Source organism: Pleurodeles waltl, chromosome 10, assembly GCF_031143425.1.
Source record: "Pleurodeles waltl isolate 20211129_DDA chromosome 10, aPleWal1.hap1.20221129, whole genome shotgun sequence".
NCBI lineage: Eukaryota > Metazoa > Chordata > Amphibia > Caudata > Salamandridae > Pleurodeles > Pleurodeles waltl.
The window spans coordinates 715,812,066-715,834,477 of record NC_090449.1 but is presented as its reverse complement, the minus strand read 5'-3'; the positions used below and the strand labels follow the sequence as shown (position 1 = coordinate 715,834,477).

The 22,412-nt window shown below is 41.2% G+C and overlaps 1 protein-coding gene across 10 annotated transcripts in view; it reads right to left on the bottom strand.

The window, feature by feature from the left end:
- PARD3 (par-3 family cell polarity regulator) overlaps window positions 1-22,412 on the bottom strand; it is a 1,239,520-nt gene that overhangs the window by 463,312 nt on the left and 753,796 nt on the right. For all 10 annotated transcript variants that reach the window (XM_069211229.1, XM_069211227.1, XM_069211231.1 and 7 more), the window contains exons 16-17: window positions 11,919-12,108; window positions 1,527-1,675 (exon numbers count right to left, since the gene is read on the bottom strand). In XM_069211229.1, the coding sequence (XP_069067330.1) occupies window positions 1,527-1,675; window positions 11,919-12,108 (339 nt within the window). The remainder of the gene's footprint in view (window positions 1-1,526; window positions 1,676-11,918; window positions 12,109-22,412) is intronic.

Sequence of the window (22,412 nt, the reverse complement as noted above, 5' to 3'; positions counted from 1 at the left end):
ACAGACTATGATGAAGCATGCCACACTGTGAGGGTGAAAGTTCAGCCTCTTTTAAGAAAAATAACTTTTTACCAACGAAGAAGCCTGAAAGGAAGGCATACAACAGAAAGGGACATTGCTTGACTGCTCTGCCACTAGGACGCAGTACTATATTCTTGAAAGACACATCTTCAGGGGGACATGCTTTGTCCCATTATGCCCCCTCACTCCACCGTGTGGTTCATGTTTGGTAGAGGAGGTGGACTCTTACGGACGCTTCCACAATATTTTCCATTCAAAAGCATACATTTGCACATACAATCTGGTGAATCTCCTTAGTACAGATGACAAAGCGGGCTAAAGGACTGGCATGGGAATGTCAATAAGTGCTCCTTTAAAAACATATGCACTTAACACAAAGCCTCCCGATGAGATGCAGGTATCATTCCTTTGGTTGCAGTAATGAAGCTCAATATAGGAGCCATTTAAATCTATCTATCCCAAAATGACAAATAAAGCTTGCTATTAATATAATTGCTTTTTAGTAATGTTGCATGATCTCTCAGCAAAGATGTGTTTCTGGGATCATGAAGTTTTGCCAACTAAATATTTCAATATCACCCCAAAATTATTAAACCGTTATTGCTATCCTGGTGCTGTTCATCACGAATGCATGACACTGACCCAGAGTATATTAAATTACTATTATCCACTACTTTTATAGGTTTTTGTAAATTACTCAACATCGTTTTCATCACTGAAGGTGTAACAACAAATTAAAAAAATGTAAATGTTTACATAGAACTAAGTTCTGGGTATTAGTCTGTTTTTCAGTGCTTCCAATTATGAAAGACAACAGAATCTCTGCATGAGTAAAACTATACTTTCCTGAAAATTGCATAATGTTGTGAAGCGGGGAGTCCCAGAGTAGGAGACAGATTTCCATGTTGCTCAGAGTACAGCTTGGTCTTGAATGGTACAATGCATAAGCAGGCTCCACCAATAACTTATGCTTTGAAGGCAGTAGCATACTAACACTGTATCCACTACTCCATACCTTATCCCTCCTTCCATGCAGTGGCAACACGCCAATGGATTTCTAGCTTTACCACTTCAAACTATCCCTTATTTTAGATCTGTGCACTTCTGTCTGCAATCCTGAGCCTGTTAATTAATATAAAATGTCTACCTGAGTGGTTATCAGGTGTTCACAGTAACAACGCAACATTAAGAGCTGCAACAATACAAGTATTCGTAATGGGTAGTCGGAAGGTGGACGCAACAGTATGAATCAGCACATGTGGAAAACAAACATTAGAAGAAAAAAAAAAAATATATATATATATATATATATATATATATATATATCCACAAAGATGTAGATATGGTTTCAATATGTCTGATCGCTATCACAAAATACTGTGTACATCAGTATGCCTTGCTGGTAAACCGGTGTACATCAGCAAAGCGTACGACTTTACCATTGGAACCATTTGAGAAATTAAAATAATGTTCGAACAATAATGAAAATGAAATGTCATTACTACCTAAATCCATGCTTTTGGATTTTCGAGTTTTTACAAACTCCATCTGAGTCGCATCCGTAAATTGTTTGGTGCGTTTCTCTGACATACTTTGGCGCCCAAATCCCTCTCGCTGGAAGGCAAGTGTTGGATCAGCATCTGGACTGAGGGTGCTGTGAGGGAAGAATGAAAACCAATGAATCAAGAGCATGCGAAATATTTGTGAGATTTAACTGGAATATTCATTTGTTTGGCACATTGCTCCAATCTACAGATGTATTTCAAGGTGAATACTGCCAGGGTGAGGAAATATAGACCAAGACCTTTGTTACATCTTCATATTAAAAAAGAAAACATCGACAATAAAGGCAACGAATGACTTGGGAATGATGCTGTGCCGACTCTAGGCAATCGGCATATATTAATCTTGCATCAGAAGTGCCCGTCTGTCAAACCAATATTTGGCACAGTTAGCGTCTGCCAACTCCAGAGCAAAAAAATGTAACAGATAAACAAATGTCAGACCACATATCACATTGAACAGCGCGATTATAAGCAGATCAAATCTAAGGCTCAACAAAGGAACATCTGCCACTTTCAAAATGTTGTCATTCCGATATTTAAAAAAAGTACTAAAAAGAAAGCAGTGTACTACCCTGTAAGCTGACAACCACTCGTGCTGTTTTCAAGGTTTAAGAGCCAAGTACATTAGTGGACATATCATCTGGCTTTCAGTGATCAATATGTTTGACAAAGTAATTAACAAAACGTCATTACTGCCTCTGTACCAGGGCATTAACAGCCATTAACTACTCACCCACAACAAATAACTTAAGTCAAAGTCCGCAAAATGTTTTGAAGAAACAGCCATTACTGCCTAGCCCCATAAGAACATAAGGCTGAGGAGGATTTATTGGAGGAGTTCTAGGACAGATACAGCCAAGGAATTGCACCATAAATTAGTGAGTTAGAGTGTGCAGGAAGCCAAAACATTTCTGTACTACTTCAGTGTTTTTTTTTTAACTGAACAAAATACTATGCTAAGGTTTTAGGTCTGTTGCCTTCCCTTAAAACTCTCGGTTTCTGTGCAATAGATATGCACTTTTTCACTTTAACCAATGTGAAAAGCAGAACTTTTTGTGGTATTAAAAACAAAGTTTAATTTAGGTATGTGGACATAAATGAAGAGAAATAAACACGGGGCACATACTGATAAGGCAATAATGGATGCAGAACTTTGGGATGTGATATGGTTAATAAAGTGGCAAACTTTTTATAGTCTTAACTAGTATGCTGTTGGAACTCCTGTATGCAGCATCAATTAAGAGGTTCTTGGCTTCACTCCTATCCATGTTGACTAATTTTACTACAAAGTTCTCGCACTCAAGTGGTTGGCTGGCCTTCACATTCTCGAGTGACATTAATTACCGTATTAGAGATGATATATTTGGAGGGGGGGGAATCAAACTGCCAATGCAGACATCAGTTCAGGGTTGGTGAAGGCAACAACAAAACAACAACTATTGCACTGAATTATACCTCGTCCAGTCAGAAAAACTATCACAGGGCAGAAGACGTCCTTAGAAAACACGATGCCCACATTTTGAGGGACAATTTAAGAGTGGTCCCTGCTAGCTATAAAGCACCTACGGCCCCTACTATGGAGCCCACTTGGAAGTACATGGCATGGTTGGAACTCTGGGAGGGAAAATCCGGGCAAGTCTAGTGTAGCTAAGATACTGCAAAGAACGGTGTGGCTGTTAAGCACCGTGAGACAGACGTAAAGGTGATAGCCGGGTGGCAATGCGTACCAAGACCTCAGGAGAATGTTTATGGCAGTGTTGATGAGAAGAGACCTGCGAACCATGTCTGGTGGTCACGCCTGGACATGCAGTTATACTGGAAAGAGGTCCCAGCAGCAACTAAAAGACAACGGGGATCCCCGTCCGACTGGAACCAGCCCTGCTAATTCTAAGTTTGAATAGAACTGATCTACCAATTATTGGTCACTGCAAAGATGATCATTGCAAGTAACTTGTCAAAGAGACAGGGCACCCTGTGGCGACGTTGTCCCTAAAATTGAGGGACATAATGGCCCATGCTAGTCTTACGTCCTACTTCCATTAAAACGTTTTTTTACAGTGCTGTCAGCTCCTCGTGTATATGTCTGAATAAAAGTTCAGTTTTACCTTCCCCAAGACTCAGCGCACACCACTACACTGTTGAAATAATTTGTTATCTTTTGTGTATTCCTATTTGTTGTGTGGCAAACTGTGAACTCCATCCACCTTAGGCAAGGAGGGAGGGAGTAACTGTTGAAGGGATAGCTGGGGGTGCAAAGGCAGACGAATTTATTCTGTGACTGAAACCTCTCAGTCATCCCTGGACTGCCAAACGAGCTGCAATGCCGTAAAATGCCCAATAGTAGACTGCAAAAATGCAAAATAATAAAAGTTCTAGATCACCTGAGTAGTCTCAATTCAACAAGTTCTGAAGGTTTCCAATGATAATTAGCACCAGCCAACTGATCTTGAATCCCAGAAGTCAGTTACTGGCCGTGACTGATGCTCACACCAACAAGGCCTGAAGCAAATGACAGCGCCCACTTTCATTGTGATTTGCACCTGTCAGCTACACCGCTGATTTAAATGGCTTGGAAGGTGCCAAGGGGACTGCGGATTGTAAATATTACATGAATCTGCATAGCCTAGCGGAATGAAGTAGATTCATCTTTATTAAATGCGTCGTTGAATAATTCTTCCACCTGTGGTTGACGGGGTTGTTTTGCTGTGCAGAAGCTCAGCTGTTTGCTTTTAGTTGGACATCGGGGTATGAGACTGGCACTCAGACCGCATAACAACTCATCCTTAAGTGCATTATGGAGCTGAATGCGTCTCCCGCATTCTTACCGCCCAGACCTACCAGGGAGGTGGAAACATGGTTACAATGAGCGCTGCACTCCATCTTTGTTCGTGGGTTCCTCCCCCCGCTACTCAGAAGCATGAAAGCCGGCTTTTTGGTTTGAATGCAACAATTTTCATGTGTGGTAAAAGCCCTTGGAATCCGTGCCCATTACAGAACATTTTTAACATCTCAGAGCATGAACTATCGGACAGGATACCGATATCTTTTGCTCTGGACTAAAGTGTAATGCACTCCTGTCTTTTACTAAACAGAGGCAGTACCTCTAAGTCCTTTCATTTCCTGTTGCTAATGGATACGTGGAATATGTAAAATGGAGGCGCCCTGTACGGGTTAGCTCGGAGGCAGAAAGGATACCGTTTGGAAAATGAACAGAGGGTTATCCAAACAAGAGGGGCAGCTGTTCCGAATCACGGAGGCAAATTAATGCTATTCCAGCCTGACATTATCTCTGTAATCCCTGATGGAAATATTATGAAAACAAAGGGGCCAAAAGGGGAGGATTAAAACGAGGAATTTTAATAATAGCGAGGGTCACCAGGCGGGTAGATTCTTTAAAGAATCAGTCCTCATCCCATAATATTATTTTGCAATCTATAAAGGCATTAAAAGTAAAAAAAAAAACTTAAAAATAGGCACTACCTAATTTTAAGAGTACAATAAAGTGCCTTGGCTTAATTCCAGCGTATCGCATTCCGTGTGGGGTCTTTTGACTCGCAGCTGCCCAGGGTGCTACAATTAAAAGACATATAATGTTACATTCCTGGTAATTTGCATAATAGCGTCTTTATCTTTTAATTAGCATACTGATGGCTTCGTCTTAAAATATGTAGATCAATTTACTACTGTGGTTTAAGGTTCAATCGCCAACATATTTTGTTTGTTTAACTTTTTATTTTTTTCAACCAAACACAAGGTCAAATGTGCTTACAGTGTAATGTAGTCTAAAGGTCACAATGGAAAAAAAACAGAAGTACATTCTGATCGAGACTAGTCTCTATTTGCAAGTAATTTTTCCATATGAAGAAAACCATGTACAGTCTGCAATATAGCAAGAGTGAGCTAGTCACACCCCAGGAAACCCATTTCACACAACTACTCTCATATCACCTCATGCCCTCTATGTATATGGTTGCTGCAAGTTGCAGGGGCGGCTCCTCCGTTGTGGCAGAGGAGCGTTGCCCACCCCCCAGCAGCTGCAAAACTTTTACAGTAAAAACATAATAAACGATTTTTACTATGCTTTTACTGCAAAAGGGGTAGGGCCACGGGTGTGACAGAGGGGGAATGCTGTGCACCACCCCCCTCAATGTGTGCATGTATGTTTAGCCAGCCATCTCGGGCCAGGCAAACATACATGCGTGGCAACGCAGTGCTGGGCTTGTGAGAGTAGGCAGAGGCTCCCACTCTGCCTCTGTGCGCCCTGGCTGGGCCCTCCGCCCAATCCTAATGCTGCTTTCATGCTGCCAGCAGCATGAAAGTAGTGTTAAGATTGGACACAGAGCAGGCTGGGAGCCTGCGCCTGCAGCTGAGGAGCGGAGCGGTGGTGACACGCCAAAAAACGAAAAAGGTACACTTAAAAAAAATATATTTATTACATTATTTTTGTCATAATCTGCACACCTTGCATGGTAACAAGAACTCTCCTGTATTATGGAATATTTGGCAGCACAAGACAATGAAACACCATCTCATCTCAGATACAACCTGTGAGAAAGTAGCCTCTTTCTAGCCTTGTTACCCCCACTTTTGGCCTGTTTGTGAGTGTATGTCAGGGTGTTTTCACTGTCTCACTAGGATCCTGCTAGCCAGGGCCCAGTGCTCATAGTGAAAACCCTATGTTTTCAGTATGTTTGTTATGTGACACTGGGACCCTGCTAGTCAGGACCCCAGTGCTCATAAGTTGTGGCCTATATGTATGTGTTCCCTGTGTGGTGCCTAACTGTCTCACTGAGGCTCTGCTAACCAGAACCTCAGTGGTTATGCTCTCTCATTTCTTTCCAAATTGTCACTAACAGGCTAGTGACCATTTTTACCAATTTACATTGGCTTACTGGAACACCCTTATAATTCCCTAGTATATGGTACTGAGGTACCCAGGGTATTGGGGTTCCAGGAGATCCCTATGGGCTGCAGCATTTCTTTTGCCACCCATAGGGAGCTCTGACAATTCTTACACAGGCCTGCCACTGCAGCCTGAGTGAAATAACGTCCACGTTATTTCACAGCCATTTTACACTGCACTTAAGTAAATTATAAGTCACCTATATGTCTAACCTTTACCTGGTAAAGGTTAGGTGCAAAGTTACTTAGTGTGAGGGCACCCTGGCACTAGCCAAGGTGCCCCCACATTGTTCAGAGCCAATTCCCTGAACTTTGTGAGTGCGGGGACACCATTACACGCGTGCACTACATATAGGTCACTACCTATATGCAGCTTCACAATGGTAACTCCGAATATGGCCATGTAACATGTCTATGATCATGGAATTGCCCCCTCTATGCCATCCTGGCATAGTTGGCACAATCCCATGATCCCAGTGGTCTGTAGCACAGACCCTGGTACTGCCAAACTGCCCTTCCTGGGGTTTCACTGCAGCTGCTGCTGCTGCCAACCCCTCAGACAGGCATCTGCCCTCCTGGGGTCCAGCCAGGCCTGGCCCAGGATGGCAGAACAAAGAACTTCCTCTGAGAGAGGGTGTGACACCCTCTCCCTTTGGAAAATGGTGTGAAGGCAGGGGAGGAGTAGCCTCCCCCAGCCTCTGGAAATGCTTTGTTGGGCACAGATGTGCCCAATTCTGCATAAGCCAGTCTACACCGGTTCAGGGGACCCCTTAGCCCTGCTCTGGCGCGAAACTGGACAAAGGAAAGGGGAGTGACCACTCCCCTGACCTGCACCTCCCCTGGGAGGTGTCCAGAGCTCCTCCAGTGTGCTCCAGACCTCTGCCATCTTGGAAACAGAGGTGCTGCTGGCACACTGGACTGCTATGAGTGGCCAGTGCCACCAGGTGACGTCAGAGACTCCTGCTGATAGGCTCCTTCAGGTGTTAGTAGCCTATCCTCTCTCCTAGGTAGCCAAACCCTCTTTCCTGGCTATTTAGGGTCTCTGTCTCTGGGGAAACTTTAGATAACGAATGCAAGAGCTCATCCGAGTTCCTCTGCATCTCTCTCTTCACCTTCTGCCAAGGAATCGACTGCTGACCGCGCTGGAAGCCCGCAAACCTGCAACATAGTAGCAAAGACGACTACTGCAACTCTGTAACGCTGATCCTGCCGCCTTCTCGACTGTTTTCCTGCTTGTGCATGCTGTGGGGGTAGTCTGCCTCCTCTCTGCACCAGAAGCTCCGAAGAAATCTCCCGTGGGTCGACGGAATCTTCCCCCTGCAACCGCAGGCACCAAAAAGCTGCATTACCGGTCCCTTGGGTCTCCTCTCAGCACGACGAGCGAGGTCCCTCGAATCCAGCGACTCTGTCCAAGTAACCTCCACAGTCCAGTGACTCTTCAGTCCAAGTTTGGTGGAGGTAAGTCCTTGCCTCACCTCACTGGGCTGCATTGCTGGGAACCGCGACTTTTGCAGCTACTCCGGCCCCTGTGCACTTCCGGCGGAAATCCTTTGTGCACAGCCAAGCCTGGGTCCACGGCACTCTAACCTGCATTGCACGACTTTCTAAGTTGGTCTCCGGCGACGTGGGACTCCTTTGTACAACTTCGGTGAGCACCGTTTCACGCATCCTCGTAGTGCCTGTTTCTGGCACTTCTCCGGGTGCTACCTGCTGCTGAGAGGGCTCCTTGTCTTGCTCGACGTCCCCTCTCTCTCCTGGTCCAATTTGCGACCTCCTGGTCCCTCCAGGGCCACAGCAGCGTCCAAAAACGCTAACCGCACGATTTGCAGCTAGCAAGGCTTGTTGGCGTTCTTTCGGCGGGAAAACACTTCTGCACGACTCTCCACGGCGAGAGGGATCCGTCCACCAAAGGGGAAGTCTCTAGCCCTTTTCGTTCCTGCAGAAACCTCAGCTTCTTCTGTCCAGTAGAAGCTTCTTTGCACCCACAGCTGGCATTTCCTGGGCATCTGCCCATCTCCGACTTGCTTGTGACTTTTGGACTTGGTCCCCTTGTTCCACAGGTACCCTAGATTGGAAATCCACAGTTGTTGCATTGTTGGTTTGTGTCTTTCCTGCATTATTCCTCTAACACGACTTCTTTGTCCTTAGGGGAACTTTAGTGCACTTTGCACTCACTTTTCAGGGTCTTGGGGAGGGTTATTTTTCTAACTCTCACTATTTTCTAATAGTCCCAGCGACCCTCTACAAGGTCACATAGGTTTGGGGTCCATTTGTGGTTCGCATTCCACTTTTGGAGTATATGGTTTGTGTTGCCCCTATCCCTATGTTTCCCCATTGCATCCTATTGTAACTATACATTGTTTGCACTGTTTTCTAAGACTATACTGCATATTTTTGCTATTGTGTATATATATCTTGTGTATATTTCCTATCCTCTCACTGAGGGTACACTCTAAGATACTTTGGCATATTGTCATAAAAATAAAGTACCTTTATTTTTAGTATAACTGTGTATTGTGTTTTCTTATGATATTGTGCAAGTGACACTTGTGGTACTGTAGTAGCTTCACACGTCTCCTAGTTCAGCCTAAGCTGCTCTGCTAAGCTACCATTATCTATCAGCCTAAGCTGCTAGACACCCTATACACTAATAAGGGATAACTGGGCCTGGTGCAAGTACCCCTTGGTACTCACTACAAGCCAGTCCAGCCTCCTACACAACCCCAATTTAAAACAACAATATGTGCAAGCTTAAGAACTGGTGAGGACTAAGCCCTTTCTGCCACTGAAGTATTTAGCGTAACAAGAGTCATGTACGTCCATGTCCTAAAAGACTAGCGAAGACACGCTTGTTTGTGTCTACATTTGATCTTGTACACTGGAAATCTGTGCTCAAACCCCACATTCGTCAATTTACCTAAAAAACACTTGATTCTGAACAAATCAGTTCACTTTCTTGAGCATGAAATTGTAAACATGTGCAATGGTAACATGCATATATGGAGCGAAGTTATAAAAATTCAAGTATAGTCATGTTTATACTTTTCAACAGATATGGGGCAACCGAATATCTCCACAGAAAACCAGTTACATACACAGAACATTAATGGTTGATTTCCTAAGGTGATCATTTAATTACATTTAGTGGTACTCAGACTTAAGACATGGAGGGGATCGTTCTCCTCTGGCAGGGAATTAATGCATCACAATATTTCTCTAAAATAGATATTGTGGCTTCTGGTATGAAAGAAAAATACATTTGGTGGGTGTACTTTCTTAATAATGGCAGATAGCACAGGAGCATTTGTTCAAACACTGAGTGATGGTAATGACCAACCACTACCTAGCATAGATAAAGTTCAACATCTATTCCAATGAAATCAAATTACACAACAAATACCGAGGAAAATATCTAGTGTACAATAAGCAGATCATAACTGTGTTCATAGCCACAATGTTATTTCTAACAGCACTCTTTATTACGATTGCCAATGCTCCAAAGGTGAACTGGACCATCAACAGGACACCAATGTTGTGGGGGGGAGTTCATGTATTGAGAGTTGTTCCTGGTCATTTACCACAGTCAACCCAAATGGAAAAGTTCCCTGCAAAGGTGGACCATAGTGTGCATGCGAAGCAGGTATATTTCTCTTAGGATCATACTACATGAAAGTAGAAATGATCAGTTATGAAGTACAGGTAAGATGAAGGACCCATATTACATCTCAGTTGTTTCTTTCATGAAATAACTCGCACAAAATTTTTTCTTCACAGTGCCCAGCTAAACTGGCTATTTCCATCAATAGTGAGGTTCCTCGTTCAGCCCAACGAACCGTTTCATATGGCACTAAAGCATCAAAGGCACTTTTCAGGAGATAATTGGTTCCATGCGACTGAAGTTTCAGCTACAGAGGTGATGAGTGTAGAAGGGATGTGCACCACAGCACCCTCTATCTGTAAGCAACTTGAATAAATTAATCAGCCCACATGGAAAAAGTAAGTACATTTATTCCTCCAACTACTGAGAAAACCTAGCATCTCTACCTCTGGAATCCACTGATCATCTATTCCACAGTTTATTTATACTATAACTGTTTATTGTAAGTTATCACCCTGTGGGCCTACTATTTTTTCTTAAGTATGCCTTCTAAAGCTATGTCTACACAAGCTCTGTAAAGCGCTCAGATACCCTCGGGTCAAGTTTGCATTATAAAAACATGAAAATAAAATAGTAAAATAAATACTTATAGTAGTAGTGACTTAGATACTAAGCTTCGATCTGAAATGCTCCCCAGTCTGTCAATAGTCCCATGCATCTCTTCTACACATGGAGCTCTGCATTTGTGGCCATTGGGCACATTTGGAATCCACGAGATATAGGGCCCAGTAGGGTCTGATAATCACATCCCAGAATTTACCCCTTGATGCACAATACACACTTTGGTCACTTACAATTTCTGAATAATGCTTCATTTAAAAAAAAAGGACTTTATTTTATTCCAGAGCATTGCAAAGAAGTTGTAAAGTAGTATATTAGAGTTAAAAGAAATGAAAGCACAGAATAATTATAAACTGTTTTGGAGCCGTTAAAATCATGAATAATAATATTTTAATACAGCATTTACAAAAGAAAACTATTAAGCATTTCCTAAATAGAACTGCATTTAAAAATGGTGGAAATACCGGGTTGTTACAGCATTGCCTTTCAGGCTTTTCTACAATAGTGTTCACATATTACAATACTGTAGCTGAAAAAAGTAATGTGCCTCACAATATCGCCAACTGTGCATTTCACCCTTACTGCACAACTAAGAAGCGATTGATCTCCGATGAAGCCAAAACAATCCATGTCATGCTCTAATATCCACACGGGCTAATCTTGAGCGGTCATTAAAGTACCACCACTTAAAACCCTAAAGCATCTTCTACAGTCTGCAACTGGATTTAATATATATTTTCCAACAAAAAATGTTTTTCTTAATGTTTTATTTTTAATACATGGCAATACGTGGCATGGCAAACTAAGCTGTAAAAGATAAAATTAATTATAACACACAACATTGGCATAATATATTGCTAGTACCTTAAGACAATACTTCACACTGCAGAACAAGGGTGTAAACAGAAGTCACTCAACTCCCTTGATGGGCAAAATATATTTTGGACGCAAACTTTTTTCCAATTAAAACCATTTTTTGATAAACACAAGAAAATTAGCTCAACTATGATCCGAGGTTCCCAACCACTCTAGTTTCTTCAACAAAAAAACAGAATTTTAAAATTGAGCCAGTGGTAGATGTCTGGGACAATCTTCGGTCTAAGCAAATACACCAAAGCTCAAACATTATGGAAATCATTCTAACAGCCAACAAACTATTTTAATTAGAAGTCTTATTGCAATTAATGTAAACCCATAGGACCATGTCTTACCATTCTGTTGAATCTGTAATTACGGCTTTTGGCCATGCCCCTGAAGCATCTGGTATAAATCCCACATCATCATGGGAGCTTGAGGATGACTGGTCAGAAAGATGAGGAGGGAGTACCGGCAGTCTGTCATCTTCAATGATGACTGTGTCATCCTGGGGCATGTTCACTGTTGGAGACAGCTGGAATTTACCTGAAGATATAAGCGTATCTTTTTAACAGATCAGAACAGACCACCACCATTTCATGCTTAATTGGAAAAATCAATATCCCTCAAACCGAACAGCTCAATGAATGCACATTTTCCCCACACAATAACATTGAAGCAACCATACAATAAGCATCCGCTATAGTTAAAATAATATTCTTTTTGAGATGCACTTTCTATTATTCTTTACAAATTAAATGAAAAGAAAAAAGATGTGATGGTTTACATAAGTGGATTTTTTGTAAGATTCTGCATACTGGATTACTAATGTCCAAGAGTGCTCAGGTGAAGGAATATAAAGAGAAGACGAAACTTCTAATTCTGAGAACATTGTGTCAACTGGAAACGGTGTGATGCCTCAGACAGTGATAGTGTACAGGGACACACCCTTTAATTCAAACCTTCTATGGAAGTTGGAAAGGTGCCTTAATAGTGCAGGTCAAGCTAATAGGCTAAGCTGAGGAGCATGTCTAAGGAGTAGAATGGATGTGAAAAATATTATGAACTGGTGGCTAAGGTATCAGCCAAGACGGAAGTTTTCAGGCTGTAGACTGAAAGGAAGAGAAGAGTCTTCGGGCTCCCTGAAAATGTAAGAACTGAACCCTAAATTTTCAAATAGACGGTATCAGCATTTCCCAGTGTAAAATCCTTAATGTGGAAAGATTTGCCACTGAACCCCTTACTTTTATGTGGCACATGACCAAGTGGTTTAATGTGGTTGACATCAGGTGCCTTTATGATGGGTAATTTTGGAGCAATTTCTGAGGCAGACTAAAACATGACATTTTGGATTGTGATCTCTCCAGTGGAGAGACTTGAGGGCAGTTATCAAGTCTTCATTGTGCCTAAGGTGACACAGAGTCCAGCAGTGAAGTTCTAAACCCTATTGAGCCTAGACCTAGGTGAACCACAGTGGAACTAGTTATAGTCTCCAGACAAGAAATGATCATCTCAGATATCAAGGCATTTATTCTGAGGTGAAGCAACAGTGGAATATATTGTGAATTCGCTGCTGATAACTTTGTTTATTTTGGAATAAATACAGATCAAATTAAGCTAATTATCAACCTACTGATATGGATTTTAAAACCTAAAAATAGTATATGTCATATATAATTCATTGAAGATTATAATGTCCCTGGGTCAGTCACTATTTTTTACTTAATTATTCCCCATTGAGTAATAAAGTATGCAAAGCAACAGTTTACAAAAACTAATCTTCCTGTTGGAAAATTCTAACTGCACATTCCTACCTTCTGAACTCTTACAGGCGCTAGACTGCATCTTAAACTTTTCACGTAAACTGTTCTTTGCTCCTATAGGTAGTGCCATGGGTTTCGTTGTATACTTCACACCTGCCCAGAAAGTGGCAACACAGAGCTGCATAAAGGCAACCCCCTGCTAGCAGACATCACTTCCTTTCTTTCCATAACTTTCAACACAGGTCCAGAGCTCCACTCTCAACTATTCATCATCAATATTTACTGACTGTGCTAAGAAATTGTCTCCCCCAAAGACCACAGGCAAGGCAGAAGTATGACAGAGGGAATGGGTCAGGTCGCCGAAAAGAAGAAATGGGGCAGGTTGCATTCCAAGCAGTGGACCTGCTCTAATTTGCAGGGCGAGACCAACTCTAGGTCCTACCTGAAGTTGCTATCCTCATGTAAGTCTAAGAAAAAGTCAAGAGACAAGTATCATCACAAATGCAAGAATGTTAAGGACTCGTCACAGGCCTGTCATTTTCTCTCAGGGGCAAAACTCGCACAGTCCGCACTAAAAAGACTCAAATCCACTTCGATTGTCCAACTCCAAACTCATCCTACTGTGGCCAGAGTTACCCAGGCTACCTTTGTCTGCCCTACAGTAGACACAGGTTTTCAGGGAGGCCCTGCCACCGTTTTTTTAGGATGGTGCTCTTTCACATTTGAGTGACATCTGCTCCATAGAGCTGAATGGGTCTGCCAGCAGGGCCCACATTGGGATCAAAGGACCTCATTGGGCCTCTGTCTAGTCCTCTACCAGTGCTGGCTCACACTTCCACTCCTTAGTTAGAGGACTTGTCACAGGCAGGTGATCATCAATTCCTTGTACCAAAGGCAACCAAAATGACATGAATGAAATACACAATGTTTTAAGTATCTCTTCCTATTAAAAAAAACAATGAAACCAGGAGCATATTTGTACTTAAATACATTTTTAACTTCAATTTGTAAGATACATAATGTGATTTTAAAACAGTTTTCCATAAGTAAAACTAAAATTTACATAAATTGTCAAAGAACATTATAAATCACCATGACCAGCAATCTTTCAGTGCGTAATTCATGAGGACAATATTGTTTTAATATTTGTTTCATAAAATAGAAAATGTAGTTTTTACAAGTACTGTAGGGATTCTGCCGAATAATATGAATTGTCTTAATAAACATACTCAAGTACAGAGACTAAATGATTCAGAGAAAAGTCTGGAGTAGAGTGAAATGACTGCTCGGAAGGGTGAGGGGTAAGGTAATAATAATAATTATGACAACATAACAATTGTAGGGCATACGGTGGCCTCCAGGGCATATAAGCACATAAAAACTACCATTTATAAAAGTTGCTGAGGCGAGTACTGGTATGTACTAGACTCACTGAGCCTAGTACATACCACCAACCACTCATGCAAAATGTATCAAGTTCATACTGGAGTCTCCTAACAACAAATCTTCTACGGTGAAGAACCTAAATTAGCAAATTTCGCCATGGTCACTGAAACATCCTCGTTTTCGCCTTCTGGAAAAAGTGAAAACTCTCCTGTTTAACAAACGTTGCTCTGCAATAACTACACCACCTGCATATACCAGTAAAACAAAACCTCCCACCTATAAGGTAGCCTCACCTGACTTCACTTGCTCTGCTCGCTAGCAAACATGCCTCACCCGCCCCTTCCGGTTGAGAGTGCTGCTGCTTTACAGCCAGGGTTGCACTTATAAACAGCCATACACATATGCAACAATACTCTCCTTCAATACGTTCAAGTCAACATAGAAGGGTGTTCCATGCTTTATGATTGTGTACATTGAAGAATCAGTCTGAAGGAGCATGGTTATGATCAACCTGTCCAACATCGTGTCCACAACGGTGTAAAGAACAAGAAGTGTATCCTTGGTCATCAAATGCCTCTGCATTGAATTCACTCGAAGAAGGTAATGTATGTCTCCAGTCAGTACTGAGCCACCAGCAAAAATGCTAAGTGCTTACTTTTTTTTTTCTTTCCACTGAGAGAATAATCAATTCAGATGGGTACATAATGCACCATGGTAATTTATGTTAACTGCATTATAATATAAACATGAAGAAAATCAAAACTGTTCTATTCCAACCAAGGATTATGTGGTCACAGATTTAACATGGCGTTTATTGTGGCTTGTGCAGCCAAAACACGATCCATGATGAATTTCACAAACAAAAGAAAATAGATTTGCCATGGCAACAAACAGCATAAATAGCAAATGTCCTCAATTGTACTTATTGAAGAGAACATTGAAAGATTTAAAGATAATAGAAGCTATTCCTGTGACATTTTTAAATCAACTTCGGTGTCTGACATTACAAAAATTGTTATATTTTTCTCTAGTTTTTTTACAATGACTCAGCCACCAATAATTAGGCCCATTGAATCAGATATAGGCTTAAATGCGACTATGCAATCCTTACTTCTTAACTTTTTATTACTCAGAGTAAAATGCCATAGATGTACTTTTTTCCACTGATGACTTGCAACCTAGAACTTTATTAAAGATTTAAGTCGTGAAAGCAACTCTTGTCGCAATAACTTAGTGTGCAATAGTTACACTAAAATGTACTGCACTCCTCTAATGAGTGGTACACGATTGTGAGTTTACTACTACACGTAATCCATTCAAGGTTGTGGTAGCACTAATCATTTTCTAGCATCCAAAATATTAAATACTACAACATGTAAGTAAAGTAACTTTGACCCTAAGTTGTATAGCACAAAAGTTACACTTTATGATTAGACATTTGCATCAATTAGAACGTTTGTCAAACATTAATTTTGAAGAAATAAAATTCTAAATTGAAGACTGGATGAAGATGCTCCATCAATAGTGTGGTGCTCTTTAAATCAAATTCCTCCCATGTATCCTCTTGGCCAGTATGTAGTTCTTTAAAGTGTAAGACACTGATGATCAGCCCTTCAATGTTAGCCCTTCACCCAATTATGTTATCAATTACTCTGTTCTCTCTGTGAATTATTCAAAAGATAGAAAACAAACTTGGATAATAATGGACGATTATAGACAATGGAATACTGTATACACAACACAACAGCATATAAAAATGATATGACAATGTCATGGCACAGAATAGACTGCATGCTCTCACCCTAGGATCTTCCCAGAGGGGTTTTATTTTATGGTGCTGCTCCAGTGTGCAACCACTAAGTATTGTGGAGAAAATGGTGCAGAAAGCTATAAAATAAAACATTATCTTTACCCGTGTTAATTTCAGTTATGCAGTGTACTGTCTTACAAATTATTTTTCAGAAACATAACTTCTGCAAAACTGAATTTTTTTAATTACAGGTTCACATTAATGGAATCCAATTATGCAAATTCAACTGTTAAAGAGAAGTACATTACAGTGTATAGTGTGAATGCCCTTAGACATTCATTTGGATACATATTACATTTGAATTCAATCACATTAAGGGCTTGATCCATTTGAGCAGGAACTGCATGCCTTCATTGCATGGATATTTATGTTCTACTTCAAGGAAGGTGTAGGACCACATTCTTTTCTTCCAACACACCCAACACTAGTACTGTAAATTCTGAGTACTGGCAGAAAGAGGTTCTGTACTGTATTCATCTGAAGACTCTATAACCAGTAAGTCATGCCAGCATTTGCATGAGAATGTACTTGAAAATACATGCTTTTGAATGAATGGCCCAGAAAGAAGTATTGGAATGGTTTTGGAACCAAAGCCATAAAGATTTATTCCTAATCTGTTACCCTTAAAGGTCAGGTTTTTTTTTTAACAAGTACCTTCCTGCTCAAGTGGAGCAGTTTGCAGATATAAACAAAATATCTAAGGTGTGGCTAACTTTCCCACCTATCTCTGGCCTTTGAGAAGCAAATGGAGGTTAAGAGAGAAGATGACCATACTATAACCCATGTAAATGTTCTTCAGAGATTTGTGTGATCCTGAGGTGGCTTTGGTGTCAGAAAAGTGCAAATTATCCTTTGACTCTAGCATTAGAGCAAATGCTTCAATAATTGAGGAATTAATTCTAGAGCTTTGGGACAGGGATCTTCACAGTATGAAGAATGAATTTGAAACTTTTACATCCCTAATCCTCAACAGAAGCCATCAAGCAAGGGTCCCCATTGCCCATGGCTTCATCCATTCCTGTCTCTGGCACGAAACAAAGCCACAGAAGTGGCACAGCCTTTTTATCGGCAGAAGTGGGCAATGCTGGGTGGTAGGAGGTTTGTTGGTTCCTGCGGAATCCCGAAGTTTCCATCACAGAGAATTGAGGAAAATGTGTTTTTAGTCAACATTTGAGATTTGCCAAGGATTTTGTGTGAACCAACCTGGTGAGAGCCATGCAAGTGACCGTATCCTTGATTCCCCTATGTGTCTAGTTTTTAAAAAAATGTACAGGTTTGCTACGTTTCCCTCTGTGCCAGATGAGCTAGGGCCCAAAAACCACAGTTACCCACTTTGCCAAAAATGGGTCAGATTTGCGTGGAAACATTTTAAGCATCCATGTTGCATTCTGGGCTGTTTCTTGTGCTGGCACTAGCCTGCCCTCACAAGTGAGGTACCATTTTCATCAGAAGACATAGCGGAATGCTGGGTGGAAGTAAGTTTGTGGCTCCCTGCAGATTCCATAACTTTCCATCACAGAAAATTGAGGAAAATTTGTTTTTCGGTCAAAGTTTGAGGTTTGCAAGTTATTTTGGTTAACATAACCTGGTGAGAGCCACGCCAAGTCACTCCATCTCGGATTCCCCTAGGTGCCAGCTGAGCCCAAAATCCACAGCTGGGCACATTCCAAAAGACAAGTAAGTTTTCAGTGGAAAAATGTGATGTGTCCATGCAGCATTTTGGGCTGTTTCCTGTCGTGGTCACTAGGCCTACCCACACAAGTGTGGTAACACTTTTAGCAGCAGACTAAAGAACAGTAGAACTAGTGTTATTACCAATTGTGATTCTCTGCATTTGCATCTTCCAAATGGAAGAATGTGTAAGAAAGAAGTCATTTTGAGAAATAGCCTCCAATTCACATGCCAGTATAGGTACCCACAAATTCAAAGATGTGCAAATAACCCCTGCTTCTAAATTTCATATCTTGTGCCCACTTCAGAAGCACATAGGTTTCATTGATCCCTGTTTTTCACTTTTTATATTTTACCAAATGACTTGCTGTATACTTGGTACACATTGCAAAAGCCATTGCAAGATGCAGTTCAATTATTGGCTGAGAGCACCTGGAGGTAAAGGAAAACCCACAACCCCTATATATCCCTACAACCAGAAGGGTCTAGCAGACATAATGGTACGTAGCTCTTTTAAATTGACAAGTTACAAATGAAAACTTTGACACAAATGCCCGTTTTTTTCCTACTAGTTTTCAATATTTTTTTATTTCAACACTTTGGAAAAACATTTGAGGATCTACACAAATTACCCTTTGTGGAAAAATGATTTTTTTCTGCATTAAGTCTGCCGTTCCAGAAAGCTGGGAAGATGGTGATTTTAGCACTGCAGATCTTTTGTAGATGCCATTTGCAGGGGAAAAAACAGACACTTACTTCTGCAGCACCCCCCCTAAAACATAGTTATATTTTTGCTAATTTCTCAGCCCTTCCAGGGGAATCCACAAACCCAGGGTAAATTTAGAGTCCGCAGGGTATTGGGGAAAAAAAGGGCACACCTTTGGAGTGGATAGCTTATGTGGACAAATAGTTACGGAGGCCTAAGCATAAACTACTTCAAATAGCAAAAAAAGGAGGCTTAGCACAGAAGGTAGGGTGGTGGAGCTAGCAGCAAAAGGGTTAAATATGTCTTAATGGAACCACGATAAAAGAAACACACTAAATATTTACAAAATATTGAGTAAAGTTATTATTAGAAAACTTAATGGTGTTTCCCAACTGTAAAACCATAAAATAAAATTATGCATTTGTAAACACGGAACTAAGAAAGGGCTTAGTTCCTTTACTAAGGCTCCAATATTGAACAAACACAAATGATACACACTGAGATTGATCATAAGGCAGAAAAGTTGGTGAGAAATGGAAATAAGAACAAAAACTAATATTTCTTGGTTGTGAATGGGCAGATGAATATTTTTTATAAATGCCTAGGATAGAAGGAAGTGGGATCAGTATCAGTTGCCAATTTTTTGTAAGGTTTTGTGTTGCCTGGTTTGACTGAAAAAGCACAGTTCCTAGCCTCTCACTACAATGAATGAAAATGATAAACTGTATTATACAGCAGCTAATTACATTGGTTTACCATTGTAAATAACAAGAGTTACTACTGACCATTTTAGAGTGACTCAATGTATAAACCTTGGAAGGGTAAAGGCCGAGATTGCCATGCTGGGACCTGAATTTGTGACGTGCAGGTCACACAGATGAACAAGCTTCTAACTCAATGAACCATCTTTCCATGAAGAACTCTTCTTTTTTGTAGCATAACTTGTTTAAAGATGGGGTTCTTACTAATTTGAGGTTTCTGTACAATATTCAGTTTCCTCTCAGTTCAATAGTGGCTGAAATGGTGTACTGCCCTTCTTCATTTTCACCACTTTGGTCCAATAGTAGCTGGGATATCTAAATAATTCAGTTGACAGAGCTTTCTTTAGCAGTAAATTGCTTCAATCAGTGAGGAGATGTACATTTTCACAGTGTTGGAATAGTAATCCTACCCCAGATCGGGCATTCCCTTAGAATTCATCTCTTCCGAATGGCAGATGTGTAGATGCTGGGCATTGAATCCTACTGGTTAGACAGTCCTCTGATCTTCACCAGATCTAACTTAATTTCTATTTTCAGCTTTATGCTTCTGGCAGTGTCTCGTTTGCTCAAAATATTTACGTACTGGTCTTTTCACTGCTTTTCTGTTTCATTTGAGAAGTGATCTCCTTCCCAGTAACGTTCTTTCTTTACCCTTCGATAGAGGACAGCGTGTCTTGTTCAACTGACTTTCTCTAGTCTCTGCTGGAATGGAAGATGGTCAAGTAGAAGCCTCTGAAGGGATCTCTGAAGATTTTCTCCAATCTTTCCACTTGACTCTAGGAGGAATAGCAGAATTCATCTAGCAAGGATGTAGCTTCCCTTTAAGGTAGGTCTTTGGTCTTTTCTTGGCATCCTGCTTCTGAAAGTGGTGCAGTTACCAGCAGTCCATATACTTTTCAGGGCTTAACTAGGCAGACTTTATTGAAACAACATAAACTTGGAGAGAATGTGTTTGTTTTTTTAATGCTATCCTCATGACAAAGCTACATCAGGCTGCAATTCATAACTTATAGACACACAATTAAAACTCCCAAGTTATTCTGTAAAACTTTCTTTACTTTTTATTTTTGAGCAGGGTCTAAATTGAGCTTCTTCTTCTGTCCCATCAACTAAAAGGAGGATGATGTTAATACCCTGCAAGGCACTGAGCAGTAAATTATGCAGGATAAGAAAACTGAAAATACCTCATCCTCGTGATAAACCACTACTCAACGATGAGAAACGTAAGGAAAATCAGATATGGTGTGGAATTGTACCACTCATGCACCATACCAATCTCTTCTCACATGTACAGGGAGAAGTAGTTGAAGGTTTTTTTTTTTGGTGAAGAGGCGGTGGTTTGACAGTTGCATAAGGGTGCTGTAACATTGACCCACACCTACTAAAGAGTGAGTAAATATTCACTTTGTGTAATAATCTGGCAGTAGATATGGAGCACCACGAATAAAAAAATCCTACTAGCGCACACCATCATCCAATTTGACTTTTAATCACCCTATGCTCCTATACTGTGTATGTCAGATATTAAAGACCCTTTGAATGGAAATTCTATAGGGTAAAAATAGTAAGAATGTACAGCATACATGCAGCACACAAGCACTAAACCAGATAGCACAAGTCTGGGTGTGACACTTTGTGTGGGTTGCAGGAGGTAGAGAGGGAGGGATTTTATGCACCTTGGTCTTTTCTCATACTGTTGTCAAACATGAACTCCCACACTATTTGGGGAAGGAGACACAGAGAGGGCAACCGATGGGGCTATGTTTGTTTGGACGGTTAATGAGTCGACCAGTAACATAAACCTTTACCTAGTCTGCCTATTATAAGGATATACACCTACGGGGAAGGAGAGAATATTCCAGGGATGCAGACAGCGTCTTAAGGTGGAAGCAGAAAACCTTGAACAACCCCGTAGGTCAGTGTTCCCTTTATGGTGAAACTTGCATTGCCCTCAAGGGCAGCGCACTAGAATTCCTAGTGCATTGGTTTGACCCACTATGAGATGCTATCATCTCTCATTCCTCTCCAGCAAGGGAGGCACTATGGAGTGATGGGGTTTACCTTTAAGGAGAAGGAACTAAAGGAGTACCTACCACCATTACGAGAGGATTCTAAAAGGGGCAGTGTGGGAGAAGTCCTCTATTAAACCAGACACATCCTGGAAGTAGGCAAAAAGCCAATGGACTGGGAGGATATGCTGCTGACTAAGCCTTATTGCTTTGAAGGTGACGGGGAACCAGTGGTTGTCACTATTCCCACCTCACCCAAGGTGTGACTTACAACTTCATACTTTGAACAAAACTGAGAGACTAAAATATGTTTCTTTTAGACCAGGGAAGGTTCCTAAAGACAAAATTGTACAAAGCAATAAAAGTATTTAGAGACTTAACTGGTATGTCATATTTACTCAAGGAAAAGCTCACACTGAATAAATGTTAGATAAAAGGAGAGGAAGTATAAACATATATCTTTTTTGTGTTGACTTCCTGAATCAGAGTTTATTCAAAAGGTGCCTCTAGCGAGAACAAAAGCAATCCACGGAGGCCACCCCAATCAGGGGGGCCCGCTTATGGTGGAGGCGCTGGGCAGAGGAACGTGGGGGTGGGGGTCAGGGAGCGGCAGTCTCCCCGGCCCCTGCCCGCAGCAAAATTACAGCCACTGGGCTGAAAAGGGGTCAGAGGCCCTGGAAGCACTGTTTATGCTTTCGGGGTCGTGCACAACAGAGACGTCACGGAGCCGGCCTTAATAAGGTG